Source organism: Zootoca vivipara, chromosome 4, assembly GCF_963506605.1.
Source record: "Zootoca vivipara chromosome 4, rZooViv1.1, whole genome shotgun sequence".
Lineage (NCBI taxonomy): Eukaryota > Metazoa > Chordata > Lepidosauria > Squamata > Lacertidae > Zootoca > Zootoca vivipara.
Genome location: NC_083279.1, coordinates 20373596 through 20396790, shown reverse-complemented (window position 1 = coordinate 20396790; position 23195 = coordinate 20373596). Strand labels below are relative to the sequence as shown.

General features: G+C 44.7%; 1 protein-coding gene across 2 annotated transcripts in view; it reads left to right on the top strand.

Annotated features, from left to right (window-relative positions):
• The first annotated feature begins 614 nt into the window (after positions 1–614).
• The window catches only part of TMTC4 (transmembrane O-mannosyltransferase targeting cadherins 4), a 45401-nt gene continuing 22820 nt past the window's right edge, over positions 615–23195 (top strand). The window contains exons 1-5 of one of the 2 annotated variants that reach the window (XM_035115161.2): positions 615–734; positions 3525–3740; positions 15806–15921; positions 17663–17879; positions 20157–20244. In XM_035115161.2, the coding sequence (XP_034971052.1) occupies positions 3579–3740; positions 15806–15921; positions 17663–17879; positions 20157–20244 (583 nt within the window). In that variant the 5' untranslated portion in view covers positions 615–734; positions 3525–3578. Of the gene's footprint in view, positions 735–3524; positions 3741–15805; positions 15922–17662; positions 17880–20156; positions 20245–20303; positions 21364–23195 lie in introns of those variants that run through there. The other variant, XM_060273365.1, reaches the window with a different exon arrangement.

The window sequence follows — 23195 nt, the reverse complement described above, 5'->3', positions numbered from 1 at the left end:
CTAAACCTTCCAACACCCAGCTTCGTCCGATTTCCCATGATTTCTATAGTGCTATGAGAGAGGGAGAAACACTTTTCTTTAGCTGCTTACTCTGTGCAGTGCATTTTATAAACTTCTATCATGCCGCCACTTCCTCGCCTCCCCCCCCCAAACTAAAAAGACCCAAATGCTACAAACTTTCTTCATCGGGGAGTCGTTCCATAACCATTCACCTTGATCGCTTTCCCAACTCTTCAATATCCTTTTTGAGGTGAGGCGCCCAGAACTCTGTACGCAGCACTCCAAAAACGCACCATACATTTTTGTACAGCGCGCGGGAAGGGCAGTTTCATGTTCAGTGCCTGCGTGGACATCTCCATCCGCCGCGTCCACACCTCCAGTTCAGACCTCGGGCAAGCAAGATTCCCACGTTCAGGCTCCGCTCCCCTCCGTTTCGCCTTCCCCCCCCCCCCACAATCGCCTCCCCTGCGCCCCACCCCGGTGCTCGATGCGCTCCGCCTTGCAGACGTCAACCTCGCCTCGCCAATGAGCGAGTGCTGCTACTACAGCGGGGCTGGGAGGAGGAGGAAGCCCAGAGAGCCAATGGGCTCGGAGGGATCTTTCGGGAGCGGAGAGGGACGGCGGCTCCTCCCCCGGCCCGGCCCATCCCGCGGCCCCGCGGCTTCAGCAGGAGAGCGCGGATAAGAGTTGCGCGCTCGGGTGGGAGATGCCGCTCGGGCTCCTTCTAGCTGCAGGTAAAGCCAGGGCGGGGCGGGAAGCATGCGCGCGTGTCTGTGTCTGGAGGGGCCCCGAGGAGGGCGCAAGGGCTGGCGGCAGATGGCAAGGGGTCCCTCTGCATGGGAAGAGCCCCTGGGCGCTCTATGCGGCAGGGGAAGCGCCCGGTTCCGCACCCACCTCAAGAGCGCACTCCCAAGACAAAAGGAAGCACACGAGAGGCAAACAAAAGGTGGCTCTCTGGCGAGGGACGGATCCGACCAAGGTCACTTTTTCAGGCACTTGCTCATAACAGCCACAACTCCCTCGTTCTTTCTGCTAGAGTTGTTAGGATCGCCCCCCCCCCGCCAGCACCTCTCCCCCGATCCTCTGGGCTGGGTCGTTCCAGCCCCATTGCCGTTCCGAGGAGCGCGTTACCAGCCTTGGCTACACTCTGGGTCTGGGGAAATGCAGTCCTTAAAACATCTTGCGAGGAAAATCAGCCCTATTAAAGTTAGCGAGACTGGCTTCTGAGTAGGCGTGTATCGGATCAGCTGCACGTTTCCTTTTCACAAGATTACTAGTGGACAATGATGTTCTTTCCCAGCACTGTGTTGAGCCACTTTCGATAATACTGTAGATCCAGAGGGGAAACTGGGATCTTCACCTTGTCTTTTGTCTGCGGTCACAGTGCTTGGCTCTTTTTAAGCACACGAGTTTGGCTTCTTGCTTGGGGAAAGCACAAGTTCCATGGGTTTTTATTTTAAAGAATGGCCTGTGTTTATTAAGGTCTGCTGCCTAGTTGTGGATTATTATTATTTTGAAACTCTGCCATTTAAGTGGAAACTGCTGACTGGCAGAGTCTTTACTGTGGGTCTTCCATCTTTCTTCCCAAATTGTGGAAAGAGGGGGGGAAAGAACATTTACATGATCGTTTTTAGAGTTTTTGATGACATGCCAGAAAGTGGCACGCAGATTACCCCATGCCCTGCAAGAGCTACAGAACAAAGACCACAGAAACCAGCAGACAGGCTGAAGCATGCAACCCTGTGCATGCTTACTTGGGAATAAGTCACATAGAATTTGGTGGGACTTGCTTCTGAGGAAACAGCAGCATAGGATTGCACACCTGTGTTGGGCACAGTGTCATAATTTGTTCCAACAAATTTACCACACTGATGGTGTGTGTTCCACTCTGGAGACCTTCAGAGCTCAGCAAGGAAAGAGGGCAAGATGGATTGCATACTTATGTATAAATAGGTTTCTCCCCCTTGTTTTCAGAAGAGATTACTGTACTGTATACTCATTTAGTGCCAATGGTGGGGGGGGGGGGGCAAAACCAACTTCTGCAACCGGGTCCATTATAGCAATGTTGGAAACTGCTTTCTTTTTTCCTTTAAAAGAACTACAATTCTGTTTTAACAGCCTCCTCTTTCCCACAACACATCTAGCTATTTATTTTTTGGGCTAATAGGTTGGTTTAAAAGCCCAGGGAATTGGAATATTAGCATACTGGGAGGAAGGTTGCTGTTAGCTATTGTATGCCACTTCATGTATTTTTTATAGGTACTTCTGTAGGGGACATTGCTATAGTAACAAGGGCTCAGTTCTGGACTGCATTAATAGCTGCGCACAACAAGTAGGTCCAGTTGGTCTTTCCAGCAAGCACTTTGTTTTTAGTGGGCATCTTTTGCAAGTCCAGTGAGCGACATAATTTCTTTTTTTGTTTCTTCAAGCTAGAAAACAAAATATGAAAAAACAACACATTATGACATATAATGACTTCAAATATAAATAAAAGAAGAGGAAAACAAACCACTTATGTAGTATGATAAACAGGGAGGTGCGGATAGAGGGTCTAAATTGTGCTCCCTAAAATTTCAAAATTGGGGGGTGGGTAGATCTGGTTAAACTTGTTGGCTTTGAAGATGCTAGGCCAGAGGGTAATGGAGATACAGGAAGGAAGGTGAACTTTAGAAAACATTCTGCAGTCAGGCTAAAGGCTCTTTCAGTCTTCCTCTTGTCCCGTGTTGAGAAAGCACAAGTCCAAGTGATTTTCCGCTTGTTATCTGTTATAACTGTAAGATGTAGAAATCCTAACAACAATAGCTTCTTGCACAGTGGGCTTCCCCATTCTCAATTTGCTTTGGCACACCCATTTATCAATGAACTTGACATGGCAGGAGACTGGACATGATATGCACAGATATCTTGTGGGTAACAGTTTTTGGATGCTGCCATTGGAAGATGCCTGAGAACCATGTGGAAGTGCTCTGAACATATTTAGTCTTGTTTTGCTCTTCGTCTTAATTAGGTGTGGGTAGACCCAAATCCACTCCAGAGTTAATCTGGAATAAATAGACTGCGGTAATTTCCAGCATGCCTTTTGCATCCAGATATTCCATAACCTGAGTGGATATGAACAGTCATTTGCCAAGTGGTAACATAACCACATACTGCATGTAATAGCATGGTCCTACCAAGCAATGATATAAAAACCACACACCTGTAGCCAGCAGGGAAGCCTTGGGGTCAGCCTTCCCAACTTGGTTCCTCCGGGGGATGGGGCTTGAGAGTCCCAGTTCCCATCAACCCTGAGCATTGACAATCCTGGTTGAAAGTTGTCGTTCCAAACATCTGTAGGGCAAAGGTTTGGGAATGGCTGCTTTGAATGCTGAAAGAAAGTTTGCCGCTTCTCCTCCTTCCCAGACTACTAGCTCACCATAAATAACATGCACCCCTAGGTGTAGGCAGGCTACAAACACTGCGGGTTTTATTTGTAAAAAGGTTGTGCTAGCTGTTTATAAAGATATACATCCTATTTCTTTCAGATTTGCAACCAGCATAATGTTGGCACTCCAAATTTTGGATAAGTATCGTACAGAATGGCACACGCAGACTGTAACCTGGACCATGACATACCACTACTGCCCCTTCCAGCACACTGGGCCAAAGGTTTTGTGGGACTCCTTTCCTTCATCTGCTTTGCGAACAGCTACAATGGAGACTTTGTCTTTGATGACTCTGAAGCTATAATCAATAATAAGGTTGGTGTTTTTCCAGTTGTGGGCCTTACAAGATCAGTGCTTGTAAACAGCCATACACCTACCGTGTTTCTCCTAAAATAAGACGTGCCTCTAAAATAAGCCATGGCACGATCTTTTAAAGGCCAAAAAATATAAGACATCCCCCGAAAATAAGACGTGTTGGGGGGGGGGGGTACCGTACCGTGCTGAATGGCGCTTCCGTAAGGAACTGAATGGCGCTTCCGTAAGGAACAGGAAAAGGAAGATTCCTGTCCTAGCCGGAAGCGGATGCCCACGTGGAGCGCAGAAGGACCGGGAGCCGGGAGAAGCTGCAGCACGTGCTGCGCAGAGCCTCGGACTACCCTAGCAGGACCCTGCGCGACCCGCAGCTCACACCACGCAGAGCCCTGACCCAGCGGACCGCCAAAGCCAGCAGCGCGCTCCGCGCCAAGCTCTAGCCCAGCAAGAGCCATTCAAAGACAACTTCAGATACCGTGAGCAATCGCCTCTTCTGTTATCTGTGTGCGTCTGTGTCTTTGCGCTGAGCTCCGAGTTAACGGGAGCCGGCAAACCCAGCAGCGCCGCGCTCCAGCCCCGCGGGAGCCGCCAAAGCCCGCAGCGGCACTGCGGCGAGCCCCGACCCAGCGGGAGCCGGCAAACACAGTAGCGCGCTCCGCGCCGCGCTCCAGCCCCGCGGGAGCTGCCAAAGCCAGCAGCGCGCTCCGCGCCGTGCTCCAGCCCCGCGGGAGCCGCCAAAGCCAGCAGCGCGCTCCGCGCCGCGCTCCAGCCCCGCGGGAGCCGGCAAAGCCAGCAGCACGCTCTGCGCCAAGCTCCAGCCCGGCAAGAGCTGGTAAACGCAGCAGCTGCGCTGCGCCGAGCTCCGAGTGAACGGGAGCCGGCAAACACAGCAGCGCCGCGCTCCAGCCCCGACCCAGCAAGAGCCGGCAAAGGCAACAGTGCGCGGCAAAGTCAGCAAGGCAAAGGCAAAGTCAGCAAGGAAAAGTCAGCAAGGCAAAGTCAGCAAGGAAAAGTCAGCAAGGCAAAGTCAGCAAGGCAAAGTCAGCAAAGGCAAAGTCAGCAAAGGCAAAGTCAGCAAAGGCAAAGGCAACAAAGGCAAAGTCAACAAAGGCAAAGGCAGCAAAGGCAAAGCCAGCAGCAGCCCCGACCCAGTGGGACCTGGCAAGGGCAGCAGTCGCACAATTCTCTGTGAGGATACCAGCACAAAACTACAGGTACGGTACTTTCTTTTCTTCAATACAGAAATTATTTTCACGTTCGCTTTTACGCTACGGTGCGGGAGTTGATTTGGCCAACATTTTACGGTACAAAGCCATGTGCATATGCAGCTGGTGGTGTCTTTGAAGTTAACATGGCTGAATAAGCAAGCTTATTTTAAGTTTTATTTAAGCCGAATAGCACCTTGCCAGTTTGGCCATGAACAAAAACATGATTTCTGGCTGTGCATACGGTATCTCCTGTCATATGCACATACGGTGCACTTTGTATGATTGGACAACTACCGGTATGACTTTTAAAAACTCCTTGTGCCAAGCCTAAAACAAATAACCAGTGCAAAGTCCAGTTCATATGCATTCCTGGTGTCTGGTTATACGCATGGTGGGGCACATAAATTTGGGCTTGCACAATATTCATATGCCATGGGTTTATGCCTGGGTTTATGGTATGCATGGTCTCTCCCCCCCAGCACCAACCAGCAACAAGACATCCCCCAGACAAGATGAGTGCAAAAAGAAAGAGTTATTCTGTTGAATACAAGAAAGGAATTGTGGAGGACTCCCAGGGCAAGAATCTTGCGGCTTTCTGCCTGGAGAAGAAGTTGGATATCCGAATGGTCCAAAAATGGCGGGCAGAATATGATAAACTCAGTCTACAGGTGCTCATGGGAAATTCTAAGAAGCGCAAGTGTGGTTCTGGTCGGCAACCTTTACTTCCTGATCTGGAAGACATGATCAGTGAATGGATCGCAGACAGGAGAGCAAAGGCTTTGGTTGTGCGCAGGGCTGATATTCAAGCATTTGCCCTTGAAATGGCACCACGATTTGAAATCTCCCCAGAATTCAAAGCATCACACCGCTGGCTGGATCGCTTCCTTGAGCGATACGACATGTCTCTCAGAAAATCAACAACACTGTTTAGGTTGGAGGATGCTGAAGTTGTTAAGCGAGCACTTGCATTCAAGTCCTTTGTTGATGGCATCGACTTTTCTAAATACCAACCTTGCAACGTGATTGCTATGGATGAAACTGCAGTGTTTATGGGTCAAGGAGCCCAAACGACAATTGAGCAGAGGGGTGCCTCCTCAATCTACGTTCCCTCCACTGGTCACGAGAGTGCACGTGTTACCTGTATTTTGGCAATTCGTCTGGATGGAAAGAAAGCCACACCTGTTGTCATCAGTAAGGGCAAGAAAGAGAAGATTGAACGTGTTTCTGGCATTTATGTTCTGGAATCCGAAAAAGCCTGGTGCACACAAGCAGTTATAAGGAGGTGGCTTGATTTAATGCTGCCACTTGTTACGCGAGGTGGCCAAAGAGGTCTGCTAGTCTGGGATTCAGCCAGCACTCATCGTGCTAAAGACATGAAGAAGTTCCTTGCAGAGAGAAGAATAGATCAAATAATGATTCCTGCAGGAATGACTGCTTATCTGCAGACTCTTGATATTGCAATAAACAAGCCATTCAAAGACAACTTGCGTATGGAAATTAACGACTACATTGAAAATAGAATGACAAGAAATCAGCGTGGAAACTTTGTGAAACCTTGCCTGCAAGAGGTCGTGAACTGGGTGAAGAATTCATGGGAGAAAATCAGTGACAGTGTTGTTGCCAAGGCACTCCGAGCAGGTTACCTGGATAAGAGCTGCTCATTTACTGAGAGCTCTATTGCTCGACATGAAAGATTGGGGCCAATGGTTCTAAAGGAACTGGAGTCGCAAGAAAATCAGGATGGAATTCCGGATTTGGAGAATTATGAAGATGTTCCAGAAGAAGACGACTTAATTATAATGGAATAAATGTAGTTTGCTGTACCATACTTTGGAGAGTTTGAGTTTGGAGAGTTATGACGATGTTCCAGAAGAAGACGACTTAATTATAATTGAATAAATGTGGATTGCTGTACCCTACTTAATAAAAAATAAGACATCCCCTGAAAATAAGCCGTGGTGTGTTTTTTTGGAGGAAAAATAAATATAAGACATGTCTTATTTTCGGAGAAACACGGTAGCAATCTGTGGTGAGTAAGAATCTCCTCCAGCAAACAGGTAGGGAAAGTTTTACTAGGGTTGCTAAATGCTGGTGGCAAGCACCAGCCTCAAAAAGCTGACTCCCCTGTTGTGATATGTATACATGCACAGTCCAAAAAAGCCAAGAAGTATGCCTTTTCTTGTGATTTATGCAAATTTGGTCAATTAAAACTCATTTAGTTAATCAACTTTTTAAAAAATGGGTGGCAGCCCTAATTTCTAGGAATTACAGGAAAGTTTGTTGTTGTTTTGGCCACAAAACTCATGGGAAGGTAGGTTAGTAACAGGGCCGGCTCTAGGTAGACCCCCGGTTGCGCGGTGAACCAGGGCGCAGGGCCGGCAGGCAGGGTGCCGCGCGGAAACCGTGCTGCGCCCTGCGAGGGCGGGGGCGCCGGAGCGATCTCCGCCCCTCTGCACCAGGGCACGCGACCTGCTCGAGGCGGCCCTGGTTAGTAAAACTCTTTGTGGAATAGCAATCTCTGTGGACCAAATAATATATATCATGACTGTGTACACAGCAGTGTGTTGATGCACACATAGGTCACACAGATCTGATTACCCCCCCCATCCACTTTTGTGAGCATTTTCAATTGAACTGTACCTCAGAGTTTCCTATACACACTGATGGTTGGAGCTTAATGGGAAGCATTAGCCCTGGGTGTTGTTTGTGCCCTTTGTTCAATTTGCACTTCCCAGCCTTCCCTGTGTCCCAGAAATCTGAGGTCCATTTTGGGCACGTGCACAGGTATTTGTTTACTTGTGCACATGTTCTCTCTTTTTTAAAAAATCACCTTGAATTATAAGACTCGTACAAAACAGCAAGTTCAAAAAAAAAATCCCATCTGTGACACCTCAACCCACCAGCAACCCACTGAGATATGTCCCCTCAATGGCAATAGGATAGATGCACCCAAAAAACTTCACCATGCATGTGCAAAAACCCCACTCACACATTGCACTTCAATACGTCTGCATTATCTGTGGGAGTGGGGAAATTCAAATTTAATTGGATGAGGACAACATCGCGTGAACGATGTATAAATCAAGCACATATGGGATGCATCAAATCCACTTCAGACTGCCATGTGTCCGCAACCTGTGTTAAAGCTTTACCCTGTGCATGTCTACTCAGAAATAAGGCCCATTGAGTTAAACAAGACTTAACACCCAGGTAAGTGTGAAAATTGCATGCTTGTGTATTTCCTATGAAACCCATAGGGAGGTAAATTAAGACAACTCTTTGTGTGTTTCTAAGACTTGTAGACTTAGGAAGTCGTGCACTATTTTAAAGCTTTACTTGATTAGCTATAATTTGGTAAAGAAAAAAAAGATTAATTGCTGTTCTCCACCTTTATATTTGCAAGGAAAGGATGTTCTGTGAGCAGTGTCTTCTATAGGGCAGTCACTGCACTAAAGACCTCTTAGTCACATTTAACTAATCATGTGGATTTTAACCAATCACTTGATTAATGAATTGTTACAATTGGAACACATGCATATGAATAAAACAATACTGCTGAAGAAAAACAGCATATATTAGCCCGGTTTGAACATCACATTAAATTGTATTATAAAACAAACCAGAGGTTAATAGGAAGGAGGAGTGTGTTGCTTCACACTGTTCAGAAGTTCTCATGGCCCTCTTACCTGAGTCCTCGTTGTTGAGCCACAGACAATACAAGCCAGAGTCTGGCTTGTCATGTTGTATGAATCCGAGCTTGTGTAGTTTCTTTCCTCAAAAACAAATGACAGGTGGTAAGCCAAGAGCAAACCTGCTTGTGGTTTGTTTGAGGGAAACAAACCGCATACTTTGGTTTCGACAGCATGACAAACCAGACTCTGGCTTGCTTCATCCACAACACAACAGCAGCAGGAGGGCGAGGAGGAAAAGCGCTGCGGGAACTTTTGAGCATCATTCCACCAACATTCTGCTTGATCACATTAAACAATAGTTTATTTTAATCAATGGTTTAATGTGATGTGCAAACCAGGCTGTTAGTTCTCAGATTATGTGTAGGCATTCCCTTCTGTGTGAGGGTGAAGTGGGATGCCTTTTCAAATATGGCACAGCTACACAGAGATTTTTCCACATTCTAACTATTAAAATTATTTCCTTAAACAAATAAATAAACCAGTGCTGGGTCACCTCTTTAGTTGATCAAAACATTTTTATTCAGTTAATTTAACTCATTAATTAACTGGACACTGTAGCTCTAAAAAGCAAGGAAAAGGCATTAGAATATTCACAAATGCACCCCCAAAATTAGCATTCTTTTTTAAATACTAGCCATGATGGTAGCAGAGTACCAAGCCTTGAAAATATAACTCTGCTTTTAGTCCCAATTTATACATTATGAGTGAAATCTAACAAGGAAAGCATATTGAAATGAAGTGGTGGTGGTGGGGCTTTTCAACAGAAAAGAAAAAACAAACTTTTTGAACAAAGAGAAAACTCTTTGAAATGAGAGGAATAATTTTGTTCATCAGTTCTTATCTAAAGAAGGAAAAAGAAAGAAAAAGTGATAACCCTGAGCTAGAGTTGAACCCAACATATTTTTAGAGGTTTGAGTCTCTGCTTGTAGAGCAGCTCGTCATAAAGATATCTCATAGATGTACCTTATTGGCTAGACATCCTGCTTCATGTACATACAGTGGTAAATGTGCAATTTGGATATAGAGCAGTCTTGAGGTTGACATGCACTGTGATCTCAGACACTTCGCTTAATCTTCTTTTAGCAGTTACCTGAGTAACTCAATTATATTCTCGAGGCTGGGGGTGGGATTGAGAGGGAAAATCAGCTAACAATCTTCTTGATGCACTTCTAATTACCTGGAATGGTTTTGAGGGGGGGAAAGAACAAGCAATCATTGCCTTTTCAAAAGGAAGGATGACAGAAAGCTGCTTTGTACCAGGTCAGACCAGCTGACCTGGTACAAAGCAGTTTGGAGATGTGCAGGATTGAGCCTAGAACCTTTTGAAAGCAAAGTTTATGCTCTAACACTGAGTCCACACCCCTTCCTCAATGTTAAATGTAGTCCATTTGAATAACATTCCATAGCAGCACAGGATACTCATTTTAGTATTTCATAATATTTTTTGCTTAACTACTACCACCTCCAAAACACCTCCAAAACATTTTTAAATAAATTGAAAGCTAAACTATCATAAGGGATGTAAGAAAAGCCCTGCTGGATCAGACCAAGGAACTGTCCCATCATCCTGTTTCTGGGAAGACTATAAGCAGAACATGAAAGCAACATGTTTTTACTCCTTAGCAACCTGTACAGGTGCCTCTAAACCTGAAGGTTGCATGCAGCTATCATGCAAATGCAGGATTGTGATGTGACAATAGAGGTTCTGCAGTGCGGGCTGCATGATGACATTCTTACATTTTTATCATATATTACATTTTTAGAGAGAGGTGGGCTTTAGCCAATGCTAGTCTTACTCAGAGCACATCCATAAAAATTAATGGACTTGACTAATGAATTTCATTGGTTCTACACGGAAGAAGACTGGGTCTTCACATTCCTCTTTAAACTAAACAGCATTTCTCTCACCCATATTAGAGCAACTTGTTTTGTGGGAAATGTAGGATTGGTTGGCTGCCAGCTTGCAAGGGAATGAGCTGAGGTAGAAGAAATGTTCACTTCATTCAACATATTTGATTCGCTTTTGCTGGGAGCTCCAACAGCTAAAACCATTTTGTAGATCTATCGATTACAGCTAAGCCAGCATTGGATACCACACTGTGATCCTTTTGTGAACTTCCTGTGCTCTTTTCTCCCCTTTATGGTTCCAATGAAAGATCCTCTTCCAGTTGGCCCCATGCCTACCCTGGCATGGAAGCAATCTGTTATTGGATTTTACTGGTGTTCAAGAATCTTCTCCAGATGCTTTCTTGCCATTGTAAGCAGCTCTGTGCTTTGCAAAAAAGAAAAAAGAAGTGAAAGAAAACCTGTGTACTGCAGTGATCTGCCTTCTGTGTGTTTAGGAAAGTAAACATTTGAACAAGTAAAGCATTTGAGGCAGAATGCATCTCTGTTACAAGCATTCATTAGAACAATGGTTCTTGCATAAAATGTTACACCCAGCGAAGCAAAGAGGGCTGTTTAAAATCAGATGTTTTCAGAACTGTCAGAGGAGAATGCACCTGACTTTTCAAATCCATGTATGCTGCTTAGAGTTGAGAGGGAAGCGGAATCAATAATTTCTCCCTGCCTCCCCCTTTCCTTACTACTACACTATAATAAAAGTCTATTTTTCAAAGGAAGCTTTCCTCATATTCCTAACCTCCTGCAAAGGCCATTGTGACTTGTTTGCTTTTAGTTAGGGCTGATTCACACAACTGTTCCCAGGGCATATGCTCCAACTGTTGTGATTATATATAAAAATTTGTCAGCCCAGATTGAATGAGGAGGTGATGAAGCTGTCATCTCAGTGGTTCACAGTGGACCATATGCCAATTTACTACATCACTGCAAAGGCTTCTAACAATCTGATTTGGGGCATACCCACTCAGAAGCAAGTACAGTGGCAGCTACAGTCCACAAATGGTGGCTGGGTTTGTTTTCTTGGGTTTTTGCCCCCCCCCCCAATGTAAAATCCAACTCCACTGCAACAATAAGAAGGATTCAGCAAATGTATTACCATACAGACACAGCACTAAGAGACATAGGCAACCCCTAGACAACTTTCCCACAGCCTTCCCCCCCCCACTTTTGTCCTGTGCCAAACAAGCAAGCAGCATATAGTTCCATGTCGTGTGGTTAGATTGCGAGGGTGAACATGGTCTGAGCTGTCACGTGTGCTGCGAAGCCCTGCTTTCCTACCTCCTGCTCTTCCTTCTGCTAGTGCTTGGGCTAAGAGGCAAAGCATCTCTCCCAGCCTCCCTGTACAGCTGTTGTGGCTTGTGCACAGGCTGCAGAGTAGTACATCCCATTTTCATGGCCCTCTTCTGCATCCATCTTTGCACCCACTCCTGTACCCACCCTCCTGCTGCTCTAGAATGCCTGTTTCTGAGATGTGCTGTCCTGGGGCCTCCTCCTACCACCAGAACAGGCTTTGTCCCTTTGGGCTGCATCCTAAACACACTTACTAGGGTGTAAGCCTCATTGTGTGCAGTGGGACTTAATTTGGAATAAACACACATAGTATTGTGCTGTCAGGAGTGGGCTCCAGCCCATGAACGCTTATGCTACAATGAATGTTGCCAGTCTTTTAAGGTAATACAAGACATTGGGAGAGCTGGCTCTTATTTACGTACTGTGTAAGAGGGTGGATTCAAATAGGCTGATTTGGGGACTGCATTTGCTGACTTAGCTCCATTGACATCTGTTCAGCTCAGTAGAGTGTTATGAGCCTAGGTGGTCATCGGCTCATTTGTCCAGGGCAAATCCTTCCTCCATTTCATAGAATCATAGAATTGCTGAGTTATTTAAACAATTAAAAGATGCAGTGCTAGCTGCCAAGAGGCTAGAATTTAATTTCCAAGTGTTTTTGAACCTTCTGTTTGCTTTCCTTCATTTTTTATTTGCTGAAGATTTTTTTTAAAGGCTGTGGATCTAAGCTGTGCAAATTATTTCTGTTATAATACTTGAGGCACCGTGTATGAAAATTTTTTATTATTTGCATTCTGTTTTGTGAATGTAATGAGGCTGCCTGCAGTTTTCCATCATGGCTAAAATTTCTATTAGGGAGAACAAATATATTGATTTACTCCTAGTCTTGCAGAGGAATTTGGTGGGAAGAAAGAACCTTTAAATCTACAATGCTGTGTACATTTACCTCTCAAGAAACCCTGTTGAACAGAGTGGGACGTTCTTTTGAGCAAATATGCATAGGATCAAGCTGTATAACTACTCAGTCCCAGGCTTTGTGAAATATAGGAAGTGTGGCCCCCAATAAATTTATTTCACTGTTTTTCTTTGTAATACAGTATCTAAGTCAGGGATGGGGAACTTGTGACCTTCCAGATGGATGTGGTTGGATTCCAATGCCCATCAGCCCTAGGCAGCATGGCCAGTGGCCAAGGATGATGGGAACTGTGGCTCAACAACATCTGGAGGAACATAGGTTCCCCACCTCTGATCTAAGGTATAAGATTTGCAATGGATTTGTGGTGGGGAATTTTTGTGTGTACACATCCTACTGTGAGGCTGACTCTCGGGCACAACAAATGACGGATACCTAATTACCCCATGGTAGCTACTGACTGACCCAGGTGGCGCTGTGGGCTAAACCACTGAGCCTAGGGCTTGCTGATCAGAAGGTCGGCAGTTTGAATCCCTGTGACAGGGTGAGCTCCCGTTGCTTGGTCCCAGCTCCTGCCAACCTCGCAGTTCGAAAGCACATCAAAATGCAAGTAGATAAATAGGAACTGCTATAGCGGGAAGGTAAACAGCGTTTTCCATGTGCTGCTCTGGTTTGCCAGGAGCGGCTTTGTCATGCTGGCCACATGACCTGGAAGCTATACGCCGGCTCCCTCGGCCAATAATGCGAGATGAGCGCGCAACCCCAGAGTCGGTCACGACTGGACCTAATGGTCAGGGGTCCCTTTACCTTTAGCTACTGACTAGTCAAGCATGGGCTGCATGGTAAAATGACAGGCAGGATCTCATTCTTTCCCTAGAATGAGCTGTGAGCTGTTGACTTATGGGGAAACCCAAAGGCGGCTAGCAAAATATTTTGTTGCTAATTGCAAAATCCTGTGCTGGGGCTTCTTTGCTTCAGCAAGGGGCAGTTCTGATGGTGCCTGAACCAAGTCTCAGACTTTGCTCTCATTTCCCAAGTCCTGTAGGTGGGAGCAATGCAGGGAGGCTGTAGCTTGCTGGAGTGAATGCAGAATTTGGAGGGGTAGCAGGACTCTGTCTACCAGCTGGCCTTTCCAGCTCCACCAATTTCACCAATCTTAGGTGAAATTGTGATGCAGTTTCAGGTGCTTCCATCTGCCCAGTTCATGATGCCTCCTTCCTCATGTGCAGAGCATCTGCAGTCTCCCAGTGTGGTGGTGGAATTTCAGGCAGCCCAAGCAAATCCCAACGTCGATTTATTGTTAGCCCTATAACTCTTCCTTCCAAGCAGCACAGAGTGACATTGTATTCTCACAAGCCTGTGAGCGAAGGTTTGATGGAAATCTAGTTTTTATGTTATTGCAGAGGGAACTGCAAGCATTGCTATTCTCACAGTCTGATTTCATTTGGCCACAGTACTGGATGAAATCTTGGATTGCCTGGGGTTGCCTGTAATGCTTCTCCCACCAGTGTCTACAGGGGCCATTCTAGTATGGAAAGAAACAAAGTGATCACACTGCCTCTGTATAATGTGTCCCACGGGAGCAGTTTTTCAGTGGCCACCATGTTGCTGCGGTGACTGGGTGCATTTACCCAAGGCCACCCAATGAAATTCATATCCAAAACAATATCTGAGTCTCAGATACTGAGATCTATATGCCTAGCACCATAGTCTGCACACAGCATTGGCTCTTGCCTGCATCTGGTCTACAGATGGCCAGGATATCAGTGCAGGTGGAAGATCCCCAAGCATGTGGGCTGGGGGGTTGTGATCTGCTGAGTTAGCACATCTGAACTCAGAAAGAGCCATGCACAGATGCACTCCTGAAAACGTGCACATTCTCAACAGCCATCTCCATTTCTAATTTTCACCCTCAGTCTTGGCAACAAATGCCCTCCCTTCCATCATGATGGTGCATAATGATTTTTTCTCTTGTGCCCCATCAATTTATCTTATTCATGAGTGTGCCACAATTGGGCTGACCTATAAGTTTTGATGTGTCAGAAATAAAATGAAGAATTATTGTTTAGTAGTGTTGTGTGAAAATTAAGAAAGCATCTCAGCAGGGTATTCAAATAGCAGTTGATCATTACTTGCCATCTGTAGTATTTGCATTGTGCTTTCTGTCGTGGTTTGCTGGCGGCGAGAATGGAGGATATGGAGTTGTGCAGCACACAGCCCTGATATTCAAGACAGAGCACAAAGCAAAAATGGCACTGAATCAATAACTGTAGGCTAACTTCCAGTATATGATGTATTGTAATGCTCAAGACAGCTATCCACTCATTAAAGTTGGCTTAATGTTATGAATTCCATTTAATAGGATGCCTGGTTTATAATGAACATAATGAAAAACACTGGCCACTTTTTTGAGATGGAAATGGTGTGCTTTAAAATTTTAAATAAATAACTCCTCCCGCCCATTTTCTCCATGGTAAGCATGGAACATAAGAGCTTAAATGCTACTGTGGTTTACTAGTCAGAATGATGGTTAGAACGATAAAATGGAAAGATTTCCATTTTATCTCTATGCTTTATAACAGTGTTTCCCAAACTTGGATCTCCTGAATTTGGACTACAATTCCCATCATCTCTGACCACTGGCCTTGCTAGCTAGGGATGATGGGAGTTATAGTCCAAAAACAGTGGGAAGACCAATGTTTGGGAAACACTGCTTTAAACTGTAAACATTCTTCAAAAGGACAATAACCTCTTTAAAAAATAATATCTCTGACGTAATAGAGTGGTTCTAGGAAATCCAGGTTCAACCCCCACCCCTCCAGCAATGAATCTCAGTAGATGGCCTTGTGGCAGTCACCATTTCCTAGCCTTACCATGGGGTTGGTTTAAGGCCAAAATGAATGGGTAGGCGGGGAACCTTGTAAGTTGCTTTGAGTTCCTTGAGGGGAAATGTGGCATGCCAATGTAGTAGGCAAATCTCTGGGCATACTCATTGCAGAACTGTTCTTGGTTTACCTCTGTTAAAGATTAAGATTTTGACAATGTTATAAACTTGTGTTGTTTCAGGACCTCAGGGCAGAAACCCCACTCGGTGAACTGTGGCATCATGACTTTTGGGGGAGCAAACTCAGTAGCAATACCAGCCATAAATCTTATCGACCGCTTACTGTATTAACTTTCAGGTGAGATGCTGTCAGGCTCTAACTTAAGACATTTAAACCGGGGGGGGGGGGGGCCCTCTTATGTGCTGCTACTCTACCCATGAAGCCAGCTTCCTGTAACCAAACTCTTATAACTATGTAGGATCACAACATGCGCAGCAGTCCCAAATCTCTTGCAAAGAAAATATCCTGCCATGCTTTTTCCTCCAGGTAGGGACAGGAGGAGTATCACATAGATGTCAAAGGTCACTTCCTGGTTACAGAGGACCATGGATGTGCATCAAGCTAGTTCTTAACAACCAAACGTCACACATCTTGACACACCCACACATCACCATGCCTATTTTTCAATATTTTTAATGAAGGAGTTTTTTTTTTAATTGACACAGCTTTGTAGGTCCTCTGAAAATGTATAACCACTTAAGTGAAATGGGAAGTCGTATGATGAGAGTGGGGGATTGAGGAAAGGTACTTGCCATCACACGTAATATAATAAATGACACGTTGTGCTGAAGAAGCAAACCCAAGTGAGTGGTTTTCAAACGGAACACACTGACTGCTTTGGCACACGTTTTCTACTCTTCTATCCTTTAGCGTATAATGGTCTTTATGAACGACTCTCTCCCTTGTTCCCAGTTTATCATCAAAATGAGCAACAGGGGTGGAGGTGGGTGGGCAGAATGCCCTGGAGGTGGGGAGAGAAAAAGCAGGGATCGTGGCCGGCAGAACTGCATACACTTTTTGCACAGGCCCATCTATTATTCCTGTCTCCTGTGTCAACAGATGGAAGACCAGCACAGAACAACCCCAGAGCATGTGTCTCTGACAGGGAGCAGGTGTGTTGTAAAGGTGTATCCAATTCTCCTTCTCTTCCCTGCCTCCTAAAAAAAATTAAAAAGCATCATGCAGACACCTTACTTTATCCCTCTCTGACTCAATGGGAACATTGAAAGCTGCCTTATAGCAAAGACATCTTCCTACTATTCACACATTGCCCTAGCACTGAAAGAAGTTCTGTAACTGCAGGTGGTATTTAACTAAGTTTTACTTGGTGTAGACCTATTGAAATTAACGTATCTAACTTGCTCATTAATGCTCATTAATTTCAGTGGGCCTGCTCTGGAGTAGAACATAGTTGAATACCACCCTGTGACTTTGAAAGCTCTGGCTTTGAGATATTGCAGAGAAGGGGAAAATGAGTGCATAAAAAAGGAGTTGAGCAAGAAGGAAAGAAAATGGACTGAAAAGGAATGGCTGAATGGAGAAGAGGAGAAGAGCACATTTAGGAGGGAGAGGGAGTTGGCTTCATATTCTCTTCAGCAACATGTTCTTGTTGCTAGGCCCAATGTTAAGGTGTCTACCTGTGTGTGCCCCTCTTCCAGAAGCAGAGCCAAATAATGGCTTCCCAGCAGATGCTCCACTGCCACTTACCGGGAGAGGTGGGCAAGGCAACAGGAAAGTCAGCAGAGTGCAGGTGCACCAGTGGAACCAATCCAGTGCTCTCACTGGTGTGCCGACTTTTGCCTTCTCTCCCCTCTCTCTCCTGGTAAGCAACAATGACTCCCTTGCCTTGTGGCTCCACCCCAAGGGAAGAGCTGCTCCTGCTCTCTTCATAACTTGTTTCCACTGTGCATCGTTCGACACTGCCGTCTTTATGAATACATCCAGATTTATTCAGAATTTATTTTTTAAAAAATATTTGTGCATTTTAATCCATTCATTTGTCGTAATTTCTAACTTTGATGTTTCCCCCCTTGTGTAGGATTAATTACCTTTTAGCTGGAGGCTTCAACCCATTGGGCTTTCATGTCGTCAATATAATACTCCATTGTGCTATCTCTGTCTTAATTGTTGATGTCTTCTCAATATTATTGGGTGGGCTGCAGTACACCAGTAAAGGAAGAAGGCTAAACTTTGTCCCCAAATCATCCCTGCTCGCGGCTTTGCTGTTTGCTGTACATCCAGTGCACACTGAATGTGTAAGTACTTAACAATTTAAGTATTAAAAGCTCAAAAACCCAGAGTCCATTAACAATATTTAATCTTCCTTATCCTTTCAAATACATGTATTATGCAATCCATAGGTGTGGGTGTGAATGTATACACACACACACACACACACACACACACACACACACACATTGTGTACATTTGCATGTGCTTTGTATTGATGCAACCATGCTTTTTGTTCTTTTGATTTTTATTTTTATTTGCACATGACTAATCCTAACTTGTGCTAGGAGAAGCCAGTGCTAGGATTTCTGCTAGTGCAGTGGAACTCCTCCCCCCCACCTCTCCTTCCTACATGTCCCTGTGCAGCTTCCCTAGATCTGCTCCAGAGAGCTGGGAGAACCCTCATAACAGCATGTGGGGTGATGAAAGGGGAGATAGTTCAATCCGGCAACTCTCTTATGTTTTGTGGGTCTGGTTTTTTGGGGTTTTTTTAGATTTATATTTATATATCTCCTGCTCTTACATAGAGTTTCCAATGGTTTCCCATCTACCCCCATTTAAGCACCTGCTCAGTTTCAGTAAGGTTTATAGCAGGGATTGCTGATGTCCTCCAGATTTTGCTGGACTACATCTCCCTACATTCTGTGACCCCTGGTCATGTTGACTGGAGTGAAAATGAATTGGAGTCCAAAAACGTCTCAAGTGCATCACCTTGACTCCCCCTGGATTATCGAATCTGGTGTTCAGTCTACTCACTGGATATCTGCTCTTTTAATAGTTAATTTTGCTGCTACTTCATAAGTTCAGGCACCTCACTTTTCACATTGTAGGTCTTTGGTAAATGAAAGTGAATTTCCATTGAGAATTCTTAATTTTGCAGAAGCGGATAGGTTGGGTTTTTTTCTTCTTCAACACCTGATGCATTTAATGGCAGGTTTTGTGGTACAATGATATCAGAGTGTAAAAACATGCAAAATCTGGAGATGATGAAAAGCCAGATCCTTTTGAAATAGCAACTGTATTGATTTTCAACATAAATGACATATTTTGACAAATTATTAGAATCTGTTTCCAGTAGAATAGTCTAGTTTCTTTTGTGCTGGTGGATATAAATGCAAGGAATCTTAGGACTTTTCATATATGAAATGGTTGTAGAAACCATTCTATGTTCTTCATAGGGTTTTCATTTCTCAGCGAGTCTTGGGTTTGGTTCATTAGGTAATATATTTGGCTTGGGCTAAGGAGATATCGCTCCAAAATACCCATTCACTAAACAATGGGTTGAAGCTGTAGGAACCATTTTTGTGAGGTTTTATTTTTCTTGCAAAAACTGTTGCTTTGGAGGGCACAAAAATTTCCACAAGAACCCCTTCTTTCCAGTATTTTGCACATTCCCCTCCGTCCTTGTCCACAGCCATTGTTTCCTGCCCCCCTCTCCTTGTCAGGCCTCTCTTTGTCCCTATGGTGAGTGTTGGGATATGGATCTTGGTGGTCCTCAAGGATCACTTAGGAGAGAGGAGAAGGCTCAGGTGACCAATGGCAGGGTAGAGAGGATTTGGGCTCAGAGAGGGAATGCCGTACAGCCCAAAGGAGAATCCACTTCTTCTTTGAGCCCACTTTGTTCTACCTGCTCCCTGGAGATAAAAGGATGATAACCATCCTTTTATCCGAAGGTGACTGTTGAAAGGAGGATTTTGTAGATTCTTGTTTTGACTGAGCACAATCAGCCAACACAGTTGACTTCTTTGTTCCACCAGCAGTATCATTAGCCTTGAGAAGGGACCCGTGCCATTGATGAATGAAGCCAGTTTTGAACATACTTGAACAAGATGAGGGGGATTGTTTCAACCTCCCTGGTATTTTCCTGCCAGAGTAGGGGCGTTCCATAAGTGGTGTCTCCTGTCTTATATTCCCCCATTCAAACTCGCATATCTAGAATTTGCGTAGTGTGTAATCGTCTTATCCAAGGACTCTTTGTACGTGCAGGAACTCTCTATTTTGACTTCCAGCATGGGAAAGGGCTACCACTTAATGAGAATGGGTTCAACCCAGCTAAAGCTAACTGCTCTTAAAGGCTCATTGATTCCAACAAGAGCTGATGAAGCCTTTGGTTAATTCTCTCATATTGAGATCAAGGGGACTTCAGCATGCTTCACTTGGGCTGTATTGTGGCCACTGTTCACAAATCCCTGGTGGCGTTGATGCAACGGTTTTAAAAAAAAAGCAATTAGCCTTCCACACTACTTCACTTGAGGGGAAACTTCTATTTTGGTAATTAAATCCCTTTTCTTTTCTTTTTCAAGATCGCTGGGATTGTTGGCAGAGCAGACCTGCTGTGCGCCCTGTTCTTTTTATTGTCTTTCCTTGGCTACTGCAAGGCGTTTAGAGAAAGTAAGTACTTGAACACACACCATCAGTTTCTGAGCAGATCAGTCCGTTAGAGCACCACCAAAACAATGAAAATTAGTACCTAATTAATATATGGTGCTGAGAGATCAAAGTGCTCCCAGTTTGTGTCTCCAATCCCCCATCTCTCTAATGTTGCGTGTAGGAAGTAGTGTATGAATTAAGTGCCCATGACCTTTTCTGTAACTGGAAGAATCATTGGAATTGGAGGGGGAAATGGTATAGTGCACATATACAGTATGTGAAATTTATGGACTATACACGTGTGTTTTTAATTGCATTTTGTTGCCAGCCTCCTTGGGGACCTCGGTGTGGGTTGAAATGCAGGACAGAATTTTAATGAATATTTTTCATTGGCCTAGGTGCATGTTGGCCTGCATCCTAAAAAGAGCCCTGCTAGATGAGATCAAAGACCCATCTAGTCCAGCAGACTCTCCTAGCAGGATATTTTTGTTTTCCAACAGCTGATAATCAGAGATGTTGCTGCTGATCCTGGAGGAAGTGTGCAGCCATGATTAATGGTCACTGGTACCCTTATACTTCATGAGTTGGTCTGCTTATATGTAAGATACATGTGTGTATAGCCCTCTATGCAAGTCCTGTTTCACATAAGGTTCTTCTACATATATGAAGCAGGCCTAAAAGAGATGCAATATATGGTTAGAAGAATTATGAATGAGAAGAAACCTTTCCAGATGATACACAGTTGACTGAAAAGCCACATGGAGGCTAGTAATTCACAGACTGGTACCAGGATGGAAAGAGGATTATGTCAGGATTATGGTCCATGCTTTTTCTCTGGGGGTGCTCAAGGGTACACAGTACTGGCACCTCCCCCCCCCCATGTTAAAAGTGTGGCACTTAATGTAACAACTTCATTGTGAGTACCGGCACTCTTTTTCTGGGGGTTTTCCTGTTGTTATTCTGTCTCTCACAGCTACAATAATCCTACCATTAAAATTATGGACTGGTCATTTCTTCATCAGAGGACAAACGGGCAAATTTAGCAGGGGGTCAAATACTCCCCCCCCCACTGTAGTCATGCTGGCCGCATGACCCAGAAAGCTGTCTGGATAAACGCCAGCTCCCTCAGCCTGAAGCGAGGTGAGCACCACACCCCATAGTCACCTTTGACTGGACTTAACCGCCCAGGGGTCATTTACGCTTTCTTTTTTTTTTAACCTTAACCCACTTTTTACGTAGCCCCACTGCTTGCTGCCGTCTTCAGCAACATGAGACCAGAAAACATCCCAAGGGGGCTCATTTCAATCTATGAATTTAGAAGGTGGTTGAGGATTTGAGATGTGGAATGTTAGGGTGGCACTTGAGAAGAGAAAAAGAAAAATGAAGGTCCGGGGGGGGGGGAGGGAGAGGACCCTGGCTTGCTCAGGCTCCAAACAACTTATAGGAAAGGTTTAAAAATAATTCTCCCTGTGCTATATGGGGATGTTCAATAAGGAGGGGGGAAAGGAAAAAGCCTGCTCTGTAAAATTTCCTGGTTGAAGACTAGGAGATAGTCTCAAACCTGAGCTCTCTAACACCATGCAGCCCCATAGGGAAAGGCCTTTTCCTTTCTACCTGCCTCTCCTCAGTGAATACTTGTGAGATGAGGAGAATCTTAGGCCCATGGACCTCTCCCCAGGCCAAACCTCTCTCCAGCCCTGCTCCAGGCAACTCCCCTGTGTGCTTTAGCCTGCCTGGAATGTGTCATTGAACTGTGATAATGCTTCTTGCCCAAATAAAGGACGGAGATATTTGTATGGTGTATATCTAGAATATTCTTAACTTTTGTATCACTGGAATGTAACCTACTGTAACAAACTCAAGAGTCATATCCATTGCTCTGCCTTCTTTCTCCCATGGTTTGCAACTAGCTTGTGGCCCCCAGATGTTTTCCTATAAGGCAATGTGACCCTCAGTTCCCCCTCCCAGGGATACACTGCAACATTTTATGTCAAGTCCCATTTTTGTTTATGTATGGTCACTGCTTCCTCAAGTCATATGATTTGTGTCAGATACTGGGTGGTGCTATGGTACAAATGCTCTTACACATTAACCTTTGGAATCAAAGCTGCCTATTAATTGCTAGAGGGAGAACCCAGGCTTTAGATGTAAATGTTCAGCCAAGCCTTCGACCCATATAGACCTCAGTCCCACAATGACTTCATTGGAGCATAAAATGAATGTACAACTTGCATGGCCTCGCAGTATGAATTTAATCTATTTCTGTAAACTAGATTCTCTTATATAAAATGACAGAAACACTTGTGGGCATTTAGCTTTCTGGAACAGGAATCAAATGCTTTCCGCAAATCTTTGGCACAGATTACACTTGTGGCCATCTGGGGAGGGTGGCAGAGTGCCTTCTCACAATATGGTGCACCAGTTTAAACTCGGTTCAGGTGCCAACCAGGAATGAGTTCCATTCTCTGAAAGGAGATTGTGGTGGGAGAAGCAGCATTGTTGTAGGGAGTGTGCTTCGTTAAGCTGATTAGCACACCTGGCATGTGTGCGACCAGAGTAATAGCTGGCACTTGTTCATTGCTTTACATTTTCGGTGCTATTGACTGAGAATCAAAAGTTAAATTGACTATTTGGATCTGTTGGACTTTATATTCTGGGGGTTTTTTGTAGGGTTTCTTAAGTAAGTGTATGATGCCCATTTTAGGGATGAGAATGAAGAATGCATGCAAAAATGTGTGTGTGCACGTGCACACACAAATGTATATACAAATATATAGAATTTTCAAACCTTGAACATCAGTGTGCTTTTTTATCATAGATCTGTATTCCCATTCAGAGCAAAGATTGATGCTGGCCCAAGAATCTTAGAAATAAAATGCATTTACTTTTTGCACATCACTTTCTAAATGTGCTCCTGTTTAGGACGAGTTGAAAAGATTCCCATAGTGAACTGGTGTAGATTTGCTTTTGCC